At 43.8% G+C, this 19,829-nt stretch overlaps 1 protein-coding gene across 2 annotated transcripts in view; it reads left to right on the top strand.

The window, feature by feature from the left end:
• The window catches only part of RNF145 (ring finger protein 145), a 196,085-nt gene that overhangs the window by 24,514 nt on the left and 151,742 nt on the right, over positions 1-19,829 (top strand). For both annotated transcript variants that reach the window (XM_082253143.1, XM_082253144.1), the window contains exon 2: positions 6,362-6,577. In XM_082253143.1, the coding sequence (XP_082109269.1) occupies positions 6,394-6,577 (184 nt within the window). In that variant the 5' untranslated portion in view covers positions 6,362-6,393. The remainder of the gene's footprint in view (positions 1-6,361; positions 6,578-19,829) is intronic.

Here is a 19,829-nt window from a genome sequence, read left to right as displayed (position 1 = left end):
TGCCCCCTTGGGACTTGAATCTAGTCCTATCTGTGTTACAACGTGCTCCTTTTGAACAGATCAGGGAGATCTCGTTGTCTATGTTGTCCAAAAAGGTCGCCTTTTTGGTGGCGATCACTTCGGCTCGCAGAGTGTCGGAACTGGCGGCTTTGTCCTGCAAGTCTCCGTACCTGGTTGTTCATTTGGATAAGGTGGTCTTGCGACCTAATCCTTCTTTTCTGCCGAAACGAGTTTCGGAATTCCATCTTAACGAGGATATTGTTTTGCCTTCGTTGTGCACGAAGCCTAAACATCCAAAGGAGGTGAGATTGCATTCTCTGGATGTTGTTCGGGCGATTAGGGTTTACCTTAAATCGACTGAGTCTTTTCGAGAGACGGACTCCTTGTTTGTTCTTCCAGAGGGTCCTCGGAAGGGCATGGCGGCTTCCGCCTCTACCATTGCCAAATGGATCAGGCAGACCATTGAACAGGCCTATGCCTTGCAGGGGAAGGTTCCCCCTGTGCCTGTGAAGGCGCACTCTACTAGATCTCTGAGTACGTCTTGGGCCTGTCGTCATGGGGCTTCTGTAGCCCAGGTGTGTAAGGCGGCGACTTGGTCGACCGTACACACTTTCACAAAATTCTACAAAGTAGATGTTCAGGCATCGGCGGATGCTTCCTTTGGCCGCAAGGTTCTTAGTGCGGCTGTTCCCTAGGGTCCCTTGTTGGGGACTCCTGGCTGTTGGGATAAGTTTTGTATCCCCTGGTTTTTTGTCTTTTCCTGGGTTGTTGCTCCTGTTGAGCACTTATTTTTGCTGTTGCCCAGCTGGTTTCCTTCCTTTGGTAAGGTTCCTTTCTCTGATGTGGAGACTGCGTTGCCTTTCGGCGCGGATGCGTTTCCCACCCCTCATGTTTGCACTGCTTTGGGACGTCCCCATATGTGACGAATATGAAGAGGCGGCGACTGTCGGAGGACGTAAGAGAAAACGGAATTTTTGTAAAATCTTACCTGTAAAATTCCTTTCTCTGAGTCCTCCGACAGTCGCCGCCCCCGCCCCTCTTTTGGGGTTTGAATGTATACTCTACTGCTATTCCACTAAAACTGAGATATGGTTGCAGGAAGTAGGAGGGTATTGACTGAGGGGACCACCCCTTGAGGGTGGGATATGTTAAAGCTTTATTGTTAACATATTCTGTTGCCTAGCTACTCCTTCGGAGCAAAGTCTAATACCCCATATGTGACGAATATGAAGAGGCGGCGACTGTCGGAGGACTCAGAGAAAGGAATTTTACAGGTAAGATTTTACAAAAATTCCGTTTTCTCCTTTTAAACCGGTGAAGATTCCAAAAGGAGTATTAGTAACAAGCTATGCATTTCAGTAAGAGAGAGACAATACATTTAGCTCAGAGCTGAGCCTTGGCTATCACACAAGGGCATTGACAGGGAAGAGGTCACCTTTATTGGGGTCACAGCAATCGAGACGGTTTAAGAGTCAAACCCAGACCTATGCCAGACAGAACTAAAAAGAAAATCCTAGAGACAGTTCCAGTCTGATCTAGAGCTGGACCTGTAAAACTTCATTGCTCCCTTTAGTATACCAGCACAAAGGAAAAGCAGTGATGTTGTTAATGCAGAGACATGTTGGTTTTTGTGAGCTATTCAATAAGTCGAATGTTTATTTGGAGTCTTTCAATAAACTAAATCTATTTTGTAGAACAAAAATAACGTAAACCCTGAGTACTAAATACACTTCTGCCTTTTAAAAAGGCCATTTGTTTACCACAATGAGAGAAAAATCTTTCCAGCTGTACTTTACCTGTCTTTGCGCATACCATAGCTAGTGTATTACTGACTCTAGTTATGTAAGGATATGTCCATTCAAAAAATGTTTAAAATCATTGCTGTCCAGCAACGTTTATTTTATAGCACTCCGGTCTTTCATTGTGACTCCTGGTCTTATGCCCTTCTTATGTTGGATTAAGTAGCATTACATAATCGCTGAGTTGGCAGCGTGTGTCCTGTTTCTGATTTTCTTACATTATTAAAGGTGACCTGAAGGTATCTACCTATTAACTTTGATAGAGTTGACTTTTTTGATGATGTGCTAAAAAAATAACACTGAAGTTAAGTGTAATTTTGTATATAATACAGTTTTTTGCACTAAGGGTTCTATTTAACCTTTTTCTTGAATACTTAAAGTGGTTCTAAAGGCAGAGGCTTTTTTACCTCTGGGTGCAGCTCCCTCCCAGTCCCCCCTTATATGTACCTGAGCCCCACCTCGATCCAGCAATGTGCATGAGAACAGCCGCTCTCCTAGGTCTCTGTCTCCTCATTGGCTCGCACAGCATCGGGAGCCATTGTCATTCCCAGCCAGCCAATGAGGAGAGAGCGGGGGCAGGGCTAGGCCACATTCCATGTAAGTGTTTATTCACAGGAGCGCAGCTTGGGAGCAAGCCTGCTCAAGTGTCGCCTTAGCAAGCGACTTGCTATTGGGGGCACTTGGCAGAGTAGGAGGATCCAGGACAGCAGGCGGGGGACCCCAGAAGAGGAGGATTGAGGCTGCTTTGTGCAAAATCATTACACAGAGCAAGTAAGTATGGCATGTTTGATATGTAATTTCAAACTAAAGAGAGTACAGTGCGGGCCGGCTACACAGAATCACTTTTATATATACTTGATTCTGCTTTTCCAGGTAGGGATGCACGCACGCCCTCCCACCTGGCTGCATGGTCGTGTGCTCCCTTACATGTAGATCACCAGGTCCCAGTCAAAGATTCATGAGTGGAACCTGCCGATTGGAGGAGTGGAAGACAGGAGAGAGATCTGTGTAGATAAACGCAGATCTCTCTCCTGACAGTGGGGATGTGGTGGTTTTTGTCTCCCTGCATAGCAGGGAGTAATAACTGTCACATCTCTGAGTAAAAGTGGCACACAGTCAACACATAAACACTTGCTAGGCACACAGTTAACCCTTTGATTGTCCAAGATGTTAACTCCTTCCTGCCAAGTGTCATCATTACAGTGACAGTGCATTTTATTAGCACTAATCACTGTATTAGTGCCACTGGAGATGTCAGTGGCAGTTAGTTTCCACCCAGTGTCAGTTTGCCCATCGCATCACAGTCCCGCTATAAGTCGCTGATCGCCGCCATTACTAGTATTACAAGTAAAAAAAATCCTGTATATACTGTCATTTTTGTATGCTTTACCTTTCACGAAAACCAATTTATTATACGATTATTTGGATTTTTTTTTTTTTTACCAAAGACATGTAACGGAATACATTTTGGCCTAAATTTATAAAGAAATGTAATTTTTTTATTGGATGCGTTATAGCAAAAGTAAAAAATATTAAACCGAGAGGTGATCAAATGCCACCAAACGAAAGCTCTATTTCTGTGGAAAAAATTATATAATTTTTGTTTGCATACAATGTTGCATGACTGCGTAATTGTCAGGTAAATTAGCGTAGCGTCCTATAGCAAAAAATGGCTTGGTCATGAAGGGTGGTAAATCTTCTGGAGCTGAAGTGGTTAAAAAAAAAAAAAAAAAAATCAAACGTTAAGAACTACTTTAAGCTGGCCATATGAGTCCCACTTCATGAAGGAGCTATTGCGCATGCTCCAAAATGCATCACTTCCCTCTTTGAAGTCACTTCTGAGTACCTGTATTCCACGCTGATCCCAGCGGTTCAGCTGTCTCTTCCTGGACATTTGACACGCAGCTCCTCACTGCTTGCTGGCGAGGATACATGCTACTGCTTGCTACATCTTAAAGGAAACCTCCCGCTGATCATCTCTCATTATATGATGATCCTGTATGTACTTCACTTCTTGTAAGTGTTTTTAGCCATCCTTTGGGTAATTAAAGTCTTGTTTTATTGCACTTTCTTTGTTTTCTGCTTTGTTCTTTACGCTGAAGATAGTTCTTAATGGCATTGGGTGTATGTTTGGGGTCCTGCTGTAGAATAAATTTGGGGCCAATCACATGCCTCCCTGATGATATGGTATGATGGATAAGTATCTGCCTGTATTTCTCAGCATTGAGGATACAAATTGATCCTGACCAAATCTCTAAGCCCATTGGCAGAAATTCAGCTCCAAACTTGCAAGGAACCTCCACCACAGTTCACTGTTGTCTGCAGACACTCACTATTGTACCGCTCTTCAGTGAACAAATTGCCTCCTGCTACAGCCAAATATTTAGAATTTTGACTCATCAGCCCAGAGTACCTTCTGTCATTTTTCTGCACCCCCGTTCCTATGTTCTCATGCATAGTTGAGTCATTTAGCCTTGTTTTTACATCAGAGGTGTGCCTTTTGGCTGTAATTATTTCATGAAGACCACTTCTGGGCAGACTTCTTTGGACAGTAGATGGATGTACCTGGGTCCCACTGTTTTTTTTCCAGTTTTATGCTGATGGCTCTGCTGGACATCTTCTAATGTCAAAGAAAAGTAAGCATGATGTACCTTTCATCTGCTGCATTAGGTATCCCCATTGGACCATTTCTACTTATCTCTTCATGTTTTGGGGACGGCTTTAAAATATTGCATTGCCCCTCATTTTTTTTTCTTGATGACACCAAATAGTCTATCCCTGCATTCAGTGGCAGAAGCAATGTTTTCTTGGGTTGAAAATAATCTTTTTCAGTTGGGGTTGGGTTGAAAAGAATGTTTCTTCCTTGCTACCCATTTGAAAAGTTCCCGCAGTTGACTGGCAGATTTTCTAAGCCGCCAAGTTACAGGAGACCGAATGGTATCTGCATCCAGAGGTCTTTGGCAAAATTCCTAGAAATGTAGGGTTGTCCCCTAATAGACCTGTTTGCCTCACAGACCAAGACGAAGTTGAATGTTACTCTCTGATCCCTGGAGACCAGGTTCACACGCACTCTTAAAGCTGCCATAGGTACTCTTGTATAGAAAGGAGAAGTCAAACTCTCTATTCTGGCCAAAGAGGCCTTGGTTTTTAGTTCTGCTAGCCCTAGCCAATAAGCTGACCTGCTTTCTTCCTAACAGACCAGATCCAATCTCAGGGATTAGCTTTTCCATTTGTGTTGCTCAGATACAGTTTAGTTTAGTTTTACTTTAATGTTCATGTGGTGGCACTTTGTTTTTTTAGGCTTAACTAAGTCACTATTTGAGCCTATTGCAGGAGCCCTCATTGGGGTCCTTAGCTTTAATGGCATGCCTCTTAGTGGTCATAGCTACTGCCTGGAGGATATCCAAAATAGCCCTTTATTTTCAAGAGCCCTTCTTTATAATGTTTGATGACTACAAACTCAAAACAGTTCTGTGCTGATGGCACTGCTGGACGTCTTCTAATGTCAAAGGAGAGTAAGCTTGATGTACCTTTCATCTGCTGCATTAGGTATCCCCATTGGACTATTTCTTCTTACCCCTTCCTGTTTTGGGGACAGCTTTAGACTATTTAAAATTATTAAAATTAATAATTTTAGTGTTATAGCCAGTACTCTGTTTCTTAACGTATTTATGCTGCAGTAAACCAGGCAGAAGTAGGACCTGACCTCTTGGTCCACAGTTAAGAGCAGCATTATGGTCTCAAAATTCATGGGTTCAGTTTCCTTCAGGGACACTTTTTATATGAACTTATATAAAGTCCACTAAAGCATGTGGATAAGTTAAAGCGGAGTTCTGGGCACAGAAATGATTTTTTGCTGAACATACCCCCGGGACAGTCAGGGCTAGCACATTCCACAATGGCTAGCCTCTGATCTGTCCCGGTTCGCACTTACCTTTTAGAAGAAATACTTACTTAGAAAATTTCTTCCACAGCGTTTCCATCTCTGTTGTGGGCAGCTGAAGCCGGCGCGGTCCTCTTCTCTGTCTTCTTCCGCGTCTTCATGTCCCAGAATGCACTGCACCGGCCCCTCTCGTCACTTCCGGTGCGGCGCCGCATTCCTAAACAGCTTCTGGGCATGCCCAGAAGCTGTTTAGCAGGGGAATGCGGCGTTGCTCGGAAATGACGGGGTGAGCCGCGGCTCCGAGGGAGGAAGCAGTCAGAGGTGAGTATTTACGATCTTCAATAAAAAGGTGAGTAAACAAAAAAAATAAAAATAACTACCCAATTCCTTTTTTAGGTGAGCTCTACCTAGCGGAGGGGCACAAAAAAAAAAAAAATCGTTTTTGTGCCCGGAACTCCGCTTTAAACATATTTTATCCAAAATACTGTGCGGTGTGTGTATGAATTTTGATAGGGAGACTGGATTGTAAGGGAATGGATCAGTGTGAATGAGTATTCGTATGGCACTGCTAAATATGTCAGCTATCTTTAAATAAGTTACACATAAAAATGGATTACTCCTGCAGATCAGCATTTCTGCTCAGCCTCTTACCTGTCTTTTTGTTTTTGTGTTTTCACAGTTTGACTTTACCTTGCTCCAAAGGGAATCAGTATGGGTGCAAAGGAAAAGCTGGAAGCCATGTTGAACGTTGCCCTACGGGTCCCTAGCATCATGCTACTAGATGTCCTTTACCGATGGGATGTCAGCTCCTTCTTCCAGCAGATCCAAAGAAGTAACCTGAACAGCAACCCTCTCTTCCAGTACAAGTACCTGGCACTCAACATGCATTATGTCGGTATGGCATTCCTTTCAGATTTCTCATGACCTTATATGTTTAGTTTAGTATTCGCTAATGCCGAAAGCTGTATTTTTTTTTTTTTTTCTTGGTTATAAATTGTTTGCCTTTATAGAGAACACAGAGGGCAGATTGTTTTTAGAGTGTTCCCTGTCTGAGAGATGTTGTCACGTATCCAAATATTTGATGGGTTAGTGTTTTTTATAATTCGTTTGATTGTGATGTCATTGAATTAATCAGACTTTGCTGTCTAAGGAATGTGATCAAACTGCTTGAGTTTTTGAGTAAGGCTATTGTGTTCCTTTACATTAAGACGGTTGTTGCAATTTAGTAAAACAGTTAAGTGCCAGTTCACATATGTGCAGCTGCGGCGATCGCATGTAATATCGGAGAGCACTGCTCCTTCATTACATGTGATCGGGTGTGCGGTGCGAATTCAGCCATACACTTTGTATGGCTAAATTCGCACTGCACCCGCAGTAAAGTCGCACAGGACCCTTTTTTTGAGCCGCATCAGGATCGGAACGCACAGTGGTTCACACTTGTGCGATCCGATCCTGTGCGAACTGTAAGATCGCACTGCGATATGCGATCAAACTGGGGGTGTCGTTAACATTACATTGACACCCCCAGCGTATCGCATATGGCAGTGGGAACTGCCAAGGGTGTGTTTGCGATGCGGGAACAGGCTGCAAATTCGCAGCCTTCCCGCATCACATAAGTGTGAACCGAGCCTAAAGGTGAGTTTCTTGTGTCAAAATATGCTGTTCAATAGCCACAGAGGATCCAAAAGATCTTTGTGTTCTCCAAAGTTCTTTGCAAACCCAGATATTACCATACTAAAGCAGTGATGTCCTCACTGCACTCCACATAGCCTAAGCAGAGCTGTGGGAGGGATTTAGAATGCTCCACCCACTATAAGCTGCCTGCAAAAAACTGTAGTAGGGATGGATATATTAACGCTCCCCCTGCATAAGGAGAGAAAGCAGCAGTGACCAGTCTTGGTTAGAGGACGCTTGTGCACAGAGGCAAAGTTTAACACTTGGTTACTGCACAGATCTGAAAGAAATTCTCAAAGCACACCATAGATTCGAGTAAGAATATACATGACTTGTATTTAGACAATAGTTCAGTATTAGTGTGTAGGCACTACAGAGGCGTTCCACAGTCTGTCCCCACTGGGAACACACCCGCATGTGTAGTTATTGGGACCTACTGGCCCTTTTTTTTTTTTTTTTTAATCCCAAATCTGTGTTGCAGAGCTGCTGTTAGTATATAATTTTTTTTTTCAGTACTGATCAGCAGAATCGGTATTCTGAGGCAGTACTAAGAATGTAAACAAACATTGATATGTTGTAGTTAAGGCTCCATGCACACAGGGCGTCATAAAAACGTGCTCCAAAGCTGTTTACATAACGCCGGGAAACAGCAGCTGTAAAAACGTGCTTTCAGTAGCTTTTTCTACTAGCGTTATTGCACGTTTGGCCACAGTAGCTGTTAGCAGCGTTTTTTTCTGCCTCCATTCAAAATCAATGGTTCCCTATGGGAGCCTATTGATTTGAATGGAAGTCACACCGCAGGTGAATATATTCACATTTGAAACTGACAAATGTTCAGTCTGGCATTTTTTTTTTTTTTTCAGGTCTGTTGTTGTCAACACGGCTCTATGCCCTTGGAGGACCATAGTGAAGTCCTGACATCACTTCCGCTTTTTGGGCTTAAAGATTTATTTTTTGTTAATGTCAAAGTTTCTTTTTTTTGCCTTTAAGGGCAAATTAGAGATCTGAGGTCTTTTTTGACTCCAGATCGCTCAATAAAGAGGACCTGTCATGTTTATTTCTTTTAGAAAGGATGTTTACATTCCTTGTAATAGGAATAAAAGTGATAAAAAAAATAAGACCCCGTTCACACTGGGGCGACGCTACTTGCCGGGGCGACCTCACAGGTCAGCGGAGACCCGCATGGTGAGCGCAGGGATCAGCGGAGACCCGCATGGTGAGCGCAGGGATCAGTGGAGACCCCCATGGTGAGCGCAGGGATCAGCGGAGACCCCCATGGTGAGCGCAGGGATCAGCGGAGACCCCCATGGTGAGTGCAGGGATCAGCGGAGACCCCCATGGTGAGCGCAGGGATCAGCGGAGACCCCCATGGTGAGCGCAGGGATCAGCGGAGACCCCCCATGGTGAGCGCAGGGATCAGCGGAGACCCCCATGGTGAGCGCAGGGATCAGCGGAGACCCCCATGGTGAGCGCAGGGATCAGCGGAGACCCCCATGGTGAGCGCAGGGATCAGCGGAGACCCCCCATGGTGAGCGCAGGGATCAGCGGAGACCCCCCATGGTGAGCGCAGGGATCAGCGGAGACCCCCCATGGTGAGCGCAGGGATCAGCGGAGACCCCCATGGTGAGCGCAGGGATCAGCGGAGACCCCCATGGTGAGCGCAGGGATCAGCGGAGACCCCCAAGGTGAGCGCAGGGGTCAGCGGAACCCCCATTAAGAGCACTGGGATCAGCGAAGCCCCCTATGGTGAATGCGGGGATCAGGGGAGTCCCCTGTGGTAAGCGTGGGGATAGCCCCCTATGACAGGGCTCGACAAATAAGCTGGCTCCTAACTTTTTCAGCTGGCTCCTAGTTTCAAAGCAAATTTTTCAACCCCTGTTTTAACAGTCACCAGTTTAGAGCTACAGCGTACGTCTTTTTAGAATTATTGTTCTCACTCAGGCGATCGTGGCGATACCTCACATTTGAACACTGTTTTAATTTGCGGGCGCGACTTACTTATGCATTTTCTTTCGTTGCAAGTTCACGGCGACGGAGGCGCTTTATAAAAAAAAAAAAAAAAAAAAATTCCTATTTATTTTATTTCATTTTATATTTTTAGCACTGTTTTTTTTTTTTTTTTTTTTTAAATCTGATCACTTTTATTGGGGGCACAAGGAATGTAAACATCCCTTGTGACAGTAATAGGCAGTGACAGGTACTGTATATGGAATTATCGGGGGTGACCCCTCCACTGCACTTCAAAGTATTCAAAATGCCGAAATCGGCATATTTGCATACTGACAATTTTTTACATTTGCCGCTGTTAGCCGTCGAGGAAACCGGAAGTGGCGTCATGACGCAGCTGCCAGGTTACTACGTCGGAGACCCGATCACAACCAAATCAGACTTTGTTCAGGATTCCGACTAGTCGGCAGACATGTCGGCTGGATGCTCGGGTCTCCTGGTGGGAGGGGAGACCCGGCATAGCTGTGGAAAGCAGGGTGAGGAGGGGGGCGTTCCCTCCCGCTTGCTGGGATAACGGCCAAGTAGCTCTGAAAGCCAACCACCGGCCCTAAAGAACTTTACCGGGTTGATGCCTGCAGCTGCAGGCATCATCCCGGTACAACCACTTCTCCGAGCCGACATACAGGTACGTAGATTTGTGGGAAGTGGTTAAGTAAGGTACTACCGTGTTCTTAAATTTTTTTATTGTATTTTTTGTATTATGAAACAGGCAGACCCATGGGTCGTCTGCCGTGTCTATTCCCGCTATATATTGTCGCTATATTTCTGCCAAATAATCCCGTATCTTTGGGCAATCCCACCATATATGTGCCTATAGTACCCTCCATGTTACATCCTCTCCAGCACATTGGAGTTTTCTCTGGTTGATATTTATGTATTTTAATTTATCTCTACTGTATTTATATCCACTGCTGTACTGTAGACCGGTCTCAATACTTTATTTGTTGCCCCTCTAGTCTAGCCGTGATCCCAGCTTTTTTCCCCATTTATTAATAAATGGGGATACGTCTATATTCTCTTAAGAATTTTATAGATCTGTGATATACAGTATTTTGGAGTCATCTGCATATTACACAGGCGTTCAAATTAAAAAAGATCTTTCTCCGATCTAATTGGTAAAGTTGTCACAAAATGTCTCAACTGAGAATACTGCCTATCATTTTCTATCATCTATTCCTTTTTACGTTTCAGTTCCTGATATGGACATATTTTTCCATTTTTTTTTTTTTTTGTTCTATCTTTAACCCCCTCCCATCAGCGCTACAGCCTATATACGGCTGCAGCGCGGACTCGAATTTTCGGGAGGCCGTTTTTAAACGGCCTCCAGTGACACGCCCCCCCCGCGCGCTCCCGCGAGTGCGCAGCGGGGAAAATCTGTGTCGGCCGTGTCCCTTGGACACGGCTGATCACAGATCGTGGTGAATGGCCAATCACAGCGGCCATTCGCCAGGTGATCAAGCCGTCCAATGAGAGATGATCTCATATGTAAACATATGAGATCATCTCTCATCGCCGGCGCTCCTTCCTCACACAGAGCCTGCAGTGTGAGGAAGGAGGGGGAGCCGACAGCCGCTGGGGACACAGACAAATGTAATCAGGGCACTGATCACCAGTGCCCTGATTACTGAAGGTAAAAAAAAACACACACATTGCCCCCCCATCAGTGCCCCCATCAATGCCCACAATCAGTGCCCATAGTGCTGCCAGTCAGTGCCCATCAGTGCCTGCTCATCTAGGCACTGATGAGCACTGACTGGCAGCACTATGGGCACTGAGTGTGGGCACTGATGGTGCTGCCCATCAGTGCCCGCACTATGGGCACTGAGTGTGGGCACTGATGGTGCTGCCCATCAGTGCCGCCCATCAGTGCTCATCAGTGCCGCCCGTCGGTGCCACCTCTCAGTGCCCATCAGTGCCACCTCTCAGTGCCCAGCAGTGCCACCTCTCAGTGCCTATCAGTGCCGCCTATCAGTGCTCATCAGTGCGGCATATTAGTACCTCCTCATCAGTGCCCATAAGTGCCACCTCATCAGTGCCCATAAGTGCCACCTCATCAGTGCCCATAAGTGCAGCCTATCAGTGCCCATAAGTGCAGCCTATCAGTGCCGCCTCATCAGCGCACATCAGTGAGGGAGAAAATTTTATTTTCAAAATTTACTCGCAGAAAATAAGAAAAACTTTTTTTTTTTTTCAAAATTTTCTGTCTTTTTTTCTTTTTTTTTGTAAAAAATAAAAAACCCAGAGATGATTAAATACCACCAAAAGAAAGCTCTATTTGTGTGAAAAAAATGATAAAAATTTCATATGGGTACAGTGTAGCATGACCGCGCAATTGTCATTCAAAGTGTGAGAGCGCTGAAAGCTGGAAATTGGCCTGGATGGGAAGGGTGTTTAAGTGCACAGTAGGCAAGTGGTTAATCTGCATTTTTATCTATTATCCATTCTTCAAATTTTGCTCCATTACCAGGTATAAAATAATTTGTTCCCGTGAGTGAGATTAAAGGTGAATTATATTTCTATTTGATGTGTTTTATAAATTAAATTCCATACCCTAAACACATTTAGTCAATTCATGCTTGTCTCCATTTAATATTCTATATTTTTGTTTAACCCAAATATTATTAACCATGCTTTTTAAAAAATTTTCTATTTCTATCCATTTTTTTTTGTTTAATTTTTTATTCTTGTCCACTTTACCATTCGTGTTAATTTTTTATTCTTGTCCACTTTACCATTCGTGTTAACCACTTTACAACCGGAGGATTTTGCTGTCTTACGTCCAGACCACTTTTTGTGCTTCGGCACTGTGCGACTTTAACTGACAATTGTGCGGTCATGCAATGTGGTACCCAAACAAAATTTACGTCCTTTTTTTCCCACAAACAGAGCTTTCTTTTGGTGGTATTTGATCACCTCTGCGCTTTTTATTTTTTTCGATATTAATAAAAAAAGAGCGAAAATTTTGCAAAAAAATGAAATTTTCAACTTTGTCTTTTAAAAAATATCCAATATACTCAATTTATGTCATATTTTTTGGCCAAAATATATTTAGCTACATGTCTTTGACAAAAAAAAATTCAATGAGCGTATTTTTATTGGTTTGCGCAAAAGTTATAGCGTCTACAAACTATGGTGTAAATACTGAAATTTTACGCAGCTTTAATTTCTGACTGCCTATCTCAATTCATGAAGTGCTAAAATGGCAGGGCAGTACAAGACCCCCCCAAATTACCACTTTTTGGAAAGTAGACATCCTAAGGAATGTTCTGAGACGCATGTTGAGCTCATTGAATATTTAATTTTTTTGTCACAGGTGTTTGAAAAATGAATAAAAAAAAAAAATTTTTTTTTTTTAACACAAAGTTGTCACTAAAAGATAAATTTCTCACACATGCCATGGGTATATGTGTAATTACACCCCAAAATATATTCTGCTGCTTCTCCTGAGTACAGGGATACCACATATGTGAGACTTTTTGGGAGCCTAGCTGTGTACGGGACCCCGAAAATCAATCTCCATCTTTAGGTTTTCTAATGGCGAAAATTGCTGATTTTACTCCTCACTACCCATCACAGTTTCGGAGGCCCTGAAATTTCAAGATAGCACAAAACCCCCCAAATGACCCCATTTTGCAAAGTAGACACCCCAAGCTATTTGCTGAGAGGCATGGTGAGTCCATGGAATATTTTATATTTTGCCACAAGTTTTGGGAAAATTACAATTTTTTTTTTTTTAACACAAAGTTGTCACTAAAAGATAAATTTCTCACACATGACATGGGTATATGTGGAATGACACCCCAAAATACATTCTGCCGCTTCTCCTCAGTATGGGGATACCCCATGTGTGAGACTTTTTGGGAGCCTAGCTGTGTACGGGACCCCGAAAATGAATCTCCATCTTTAGGTTTTCTAATGGCGTAAATTGTTGATTTCACTCCTGACTACCCATCACAGTTTCGGAGGCCCTGAAATTTCAACATAGCACAAAACCCCCCCAAATGACCCCATTTTGCAAAGTAGACACCCCAAGCTATTTGCTGAGAGGCATGGTGAGTCCATGGAATATTTTATATTTTGCCACAAGTTCCGGGAAATATATTATTATTATTTTTTTTTTTGTTTTTTTACACAAAGTTGTCACTAAATGATATATTGCTCACACATGCCATGGGTATATGTGAAATGACACCCCAAAATACATTCTGCTGCTTCTCCTGAGTACAGGGATACCACATGTGTGAGACTTTTTTGCAGTCTAGCCGAGTACAGGTCCTCGAAAGCCAACCCCCACTTTCAGGCTTTCCAAGGGCGTAAATTGTTGATTTCACTCCTGACTACCTATCACAGTTTCGGAGGCCATGAAATGCCAAGACAGCACAACCCCCCTCCAAATGACCCCTTTTCGGAAAGTAGACACCCTAAGCTATTTGCAGAGAGGCATGTTGGGTGTTTTGCAGATCTCACTTTTTGTCACAAAGTTTTGGAAATTGAAAAAAGAGGAAAAAAAATGCATTTTCCTGTTTTTTCTTCATTTTCCAAAAAAAATGAGAGATGCAAAATACTCACCATGCCTCTCAGCAAATAGATTAGAGTGTCTACTTTGCAAAATGGGGTCATTTTGGGGGGTTTTGTGCCATCTTGGCGTTTCATGGCCTTCAAAAGTGTGATAGGTAGTAAGGAGTGAGATCAACAATTTACGCCCTTAGAAAGCCTGAAGGTGGGGAGTGGTTTTCCGGGTCCTGTACGCGGCTAGACTGCAAAAAAGTCTCACACATGGGGTATCCTTGTACTCAGGAGAAGCAGCAGAATGTATTTTGGGGTGTCATTTCACATATACCCATGGCATGTGTGAGCATTATATTTACTGACAACTTTGTGTAAAAAAAAAAAAAAAAAATAATAATTTTCCTGAAACTTGTGGCAAAATATAACATATTCCATGGACTCATCATGCCTCTCATCTAATAGCTTGGAGTGTCTACTTTGCAAAATGGGGTCATTTGGGGGGGTTTTGTGCCATTTTGGCATTTCATGGCCTTCAAAAGTGTGATAGGTAGTAAGGAGTGAGATCAACAATTTACGCCCTTAGAAAGCCAGAAGGTGCGGATTGGTTTTCCGGGTCCTGTATGCGGCTAGACTGACAAAAAGTCTCACACATGGGGTATCCCTGTACTCCGGAGAAGCAGCAGAATGTATTTTGGGGTGTCATTTCACATATACCCATGGCATGCGTGAGCAATATATTATTTAGTGACAACTTTGTGTAAAAAAACAAAAAAAAAAAAACAAATTGTCATTTTCCTGAAACTTAGGGCAAAATATAAAATACTCCATGGACTCAATATGCCTCTCAGCAAATAGCTTTGGGTGTCTACTTTCCAAAAAGGGGTAATTTGGGGGGTGTTTGAACAGTCCTGGCATTTTATGCTCAATTTTAGCAACACATCACCCACTCTTCTAACCACTTGAAAACCAAGCCTTTCTGTGAGTTTTTGTTTACATGAAAAAATATTTTTTTTTCACAAGAAAATTACTTTGAACCCCCAAACATTATATATTTTTTTAAAGCAGAGGCCCTACAGAACAAAATGGTGGATGTTGCAATTTTTTTTGTTACACGGTATTTGCGCACACATTTTCCAAACGCAATTTTTGCGTAAAAAAAACACTTTTTTTATTTTTAATGCAGAAATACACTATATAATTCCAAATTGTTTGGTAAAATTTAAAAGATGATCTTATGCCGAGTTCATAGACACCTAACATGACATGCTTTAAAAATTGCGCACGCCCGTGCCGCGGCAACAAACTACGTACGGTTTTAAAAGCCTTTAAAAGTCTTTACAGGTTACCACTTTGGACTTACAGAGGAGGTCTACCACAACAATTACTGCCCTCGACCTGGCGTTCACGGCGATACCTCACATGCATGCTGAAATTGCGGTTTACATATGACACTAGACCAACGCTTGTGCGCGCATTTGCGCGCAAGCATGGGGGGACAGGGGGGCTTGATTTTTTTTTTTGTTTTTTTTTTTTTTTAATTTGCTTTCTTATGTTATTTTGACACCTTTTCTTTCATTTTTTTTTCTTTAATCATTTTTATTGTTATCACGGTGAATTTAAATTTCCTCTATGATAGCAATCTGTAGTGACAGGTACTCTTTTTAAAAAAAATTGGGGTCTTTTATACTCTAGATCTTTCCTCTGACCTTAACGCATCTGACCATACCAAAATTGGTGTGATAAAATACTTTCCCAATTTCCCAATGGCGCTGTTTATTTCTGGCGAAACAGAAGTCATGAAATGCTCGTAGCCTCCGGCATCTTAGGCCATAGAGATGATTGGAGCCATTCTCATCTCCAATCAGCTCTATGGTTAGATAATTGAACCACCGGCTGCACTCTCGGGTTAACCGGTGGGACAGGAGAGCCCGAGAAAAACCGTGGAAGGCAGCGGAAGGCGGCAGGAGGGGGGGGGGAGTCCCCTCCCACTGCATGTAAAAGCAGTCTAGCGGCCAATTATCCGCTAGGATTGCTTTTACATGTAAGCCGACCGCTTGCTGTAAAAAACGATACCAAGATGATGCCTAAATCTGCAGGCATCATCCTGGTATAACCACTCAAAGTCCAGCAACGTACCAGTACATTGCTGGTCTTTGTTTGGCATATAGGTTTTTTTTTTTTCATGCAGCCTGTGGGCTGAACGAAAAAAAAGAGAACCTATCAGAAATCAGCACAGGAATAATGCGTAGTATTACTCATCATTAACCGCCCAAACAACCACCCACTGAATTTAATGATGGGTATACACGACACTATCCACGTATACCAAAATAGGATTTTAACTGCAGTGCTGAAATCAGAAAATCACCACAGCTGCTATCAGCAAAGGTATCCATATATGCTGAGCGCAAACGCTGTTTGTGTCAGAATATATAAAATCAATGCATGGTAGCCGACGAGTACCTGCAAGAGAAACAGGTCACAAAAGAATGAAAAAACAAACAAAGTACATTAAAAAAAAGTACATTAGGAAGAGTAGGACATATAAAATGACTGACACAACAAAAGTTTTTGGATTCTCATCATTAACCGCCCAAACAACCACCCACTGAATTTAATGATGGGTATACACGGCGCTATCCACGTATACCAAAATAGGATTTTAACTGCAGTGCTGAAATCAGAAAATCACCACAGCTGCTATCAGCAAAGGTATCCATGTATGCTGAGCGCAAACACTGTTTGTGTCAGAATATATGAAATCAATGCGTGGTAGCCGACGAGTACCTGCAAGAGAAACAGGTCACAAAAGAATGAAAAACAAACAAAGTACATTAAAAGTACATAGGAAGTGTAGAAGAACATAAAAAATGACTGAGACAACTATTTTTGGCTTTTATGTATTTTTTTTTTTTTTCTTCAAACGTCGAGTTCCAGGTTCCAGGTTCGGGTCTCTCAAAATGACGATAGCCATCGAACATCTTTTGAGACCCTGTGTAAATGTGCCCTAAACTGTGCCGTGCTGTACCCTATGCTAATAATCCACTAGTGTGTGGTAGCGACGGAAACAGTCACCGTGGCAAAGACCAGGTCGGTCAGGACAGTCGGGACAATAATTCCGGGTGTCACGCCTAAATCCGCGCTTGCTGCAGACACGGCATCTTTTTTGGGGGTATCGTTTGGTATCGGTACTCGGGAGGTATTGCGGAAAATGCCTCTCATGCAGCCGCCTCACTGCATCTGGTTGGGGAAGTTGGGCAGGAGCACCAGCTGAATACAGAAGGGCTCTGATTATCTCTTCTTGGAATTGAAAGAAGGATAATGTTCCAGCAGACGCTTTGTATAAGACAAAAGCGTTGTAAACAGCCAATTGAAATAGGTATACAGACACTTTTTTGTACCAGCGTCTGGCCTTACGGGCAATTAAGTACGGTCCCATCATCTGGTCGTTGAAGTCCACCCCTCCCATTTTACGGTTATAGTCGTGGACACAGAGGGGTTTCTCAACAACAACACCGGTGACCGTAGTAATTTGGACTGCCGTGTCTGGGTGAATGGAGGACAGCACGTAAACGTTTCGTTTGTCCCTCCACTTCACTGCAAGCAATTCCTCGCACCTCAAGCAGGCTCTCTCCCCCGAGCTCAGTGGGGCATTCACTAGCCGTTGGGGGAAGCCCCGGCGATTAGATCGCACGGTGCCACAAGCGCCAATTTGCAATTGATAGAGGTGTCTAAAAAGTGGCACGCTTGAATAGAAATTGTCCACGTACAAGTGGTACCCCTTTCCGAATAAGGGTGACACCAAGTCCCAAACTATCTTGCCGCTGCTCCCTATGTAGCCTGGGCAGTCGGGGGGCTCCACAGTGCTATCTTTTCCCTCATAGACACGGAAATTAACTGTATAGCCTGTGGCCCTGTCACAAAGCTTATACAACTTGACCCCGTATCTGGCACGCTTGCTGGGGAGGTACTGTTTGATAGCAAGGCGACCAGTAAACTTAATCAGGGACTTGTCAACGCAGACATCTTGTTGGGGGGTAAACAAGGCTGCGAACTGCTGATTGAAGTGGTCTATGAGGGGCCGAATTTTGTGGAGCCGATCATATTCAGGGTCTCCCCGAGGACGACAGAGTTCATTGTCGTTGAAATGCATGAACCGAAATATTTGTTGGTATCGAGCCCTGGACATAACAGCAGAGAACACGTACATTTGATGAATTGGGTCAGTGGACCAATATAACCGCAATTCATTCTTTCTTGTAATGCCCGTGTTGAAGGAAAGGCCCAGATAGGTTTTAAACTCCTGAATCGTAATAGGATTCCAGGCGAATGGTCTGGCAAGGGGTGAATTTGGGTTGGCGGCGATGAATTGTTGAGCGTACAAATTTGATTGGTCCACAATAGATCTGAAAAGATCTTCAGTGAAAAACAGCTCAAAAAAGTTTATGGGATTAAAACCAGCTGTTTCCACTTGGATTCCGGGTTGGGCGGTGAATGGGGGAAGTACTGGCGCTGTGGAATCTGTGGGCTGCCAATTAGGATATGCCAGCGCTTCAGGGAGGACACTATGGGCTCTACGGGCCTGTCTTCGGATACGCGGTGGCTGCGGGCCACTACTCGTGCTAGCCACCGCACCAGCTTCAACTGCACTCAGGTGACTCGCCACGTCACCAGGTGATACTGCAGTGCTGGTTGAAGGTCCAGGGTGTACTAGGCCGCTCGTGCTTGCCAGTTCACGAGAAGTGTGAGCGGCACTAGTACTGGCACTCTGCTGCATACCAGAAACCTCCAGTTCTTGCAAGTCAACAACTCCAGAATGGGGTCGGGTACGCCTGACCCTAGCAGGGACCCCTCTGTCGGAGCTATCTGTCAGGGAGCCGCTGCCGTCATCTGGTTCGTATATTGACCCTGATTCTGCCGGTGAGGCTTCCCCATCGCTCTCACTTGACATGGTCATTATACTGTATATAGCATCATCACTGAACGAACGTTTTGTCATTTTGGTAGCTAAATTTACTCGTACAGTGATGCGACTACTAGGTAATAAAAGCACCTGGTTGTCGAGGACTATTTGGTCGCTACAAAGAAAAACTGCTAGTGCTAACAGAGATCAGGCCTGACTCTGCTAACGCAGCGGTTTTGTGTGATGTGTTTTTTGGAAGTGTCAGTAATCTATTGATTACTACACTTGCCTGGGTAAGGTGGGCTGGGCAGGGGGGCTAAACGCAGGTGCTAGCAGGAATCAGTGCTGATTGTGCAAACACTGCGTTTGGGGAACACTAAATTATGAGGACGCTAGTATAGTTCTGATCAGATCAGATATTGATCTGTTCAAACACTATACTAGTAACGGTGGTGTGTGTGTGTTAGTGTACTTGACTCTAACTGACGCTAAGTAACGGCGGTGTAGTGGGACCCTGACGCTAACTAGCTAGCCTAAGTTGTGTCACCCGTGACGCTAATACAGTGATCGGTAATCACTGTATATAGTGAACACTGTGACAGGGAAGTGAAGGGGTTAAACTGGGGGAGATCAAGGGGTTAAACCTTTATAGAGGATAGATGGCGGGTGGCCTAAACCTATTCGGGCCTAGCGCAAGCGCAAATTAGGGTCACCAGTGACACTAAATACAGTGATCAGTAGTTATCTGATATACTGTATATATTAGTGCACTGTTTTATATGGAGTGAAGGGGTTAACTGGGGAAGATCAAGCGGTTAAAAGTTTATTAGGGAATAGGTGGCGGGTGCCCTAACCCTATATGGGCTTAGCGCAAGCGCAAATTAGGGTCACTAGTGACACTAAATACAGTGATCAGTATTTACCTATATACTGTATTTAGTGCACAGAGTAATAGGTAGTGAAGGGGTTAACTGGGGCTGATCAAGGGGTAAAAACTTTATTAGGGGATAGGTGGCGGGTACCCTAACCCTATTTGGGCCTAACGCAGGCGCAA

The sequence above is a fragment of the Pelophylax lessonae genome (assembly GCF_965119305.1).
Source record: "Pelophylax lessonae genome assembly, chromosome: 4".
NCBI classification, from domain to species: Eukaryota; Metazoa; Chordata; class Amphibia; order Anura; family Ranidae; genus Pelophylax; species Pelophylax lessonae.
This window is presented reverse-complemented; position numbering and strand designations above follow the sequence as displayed.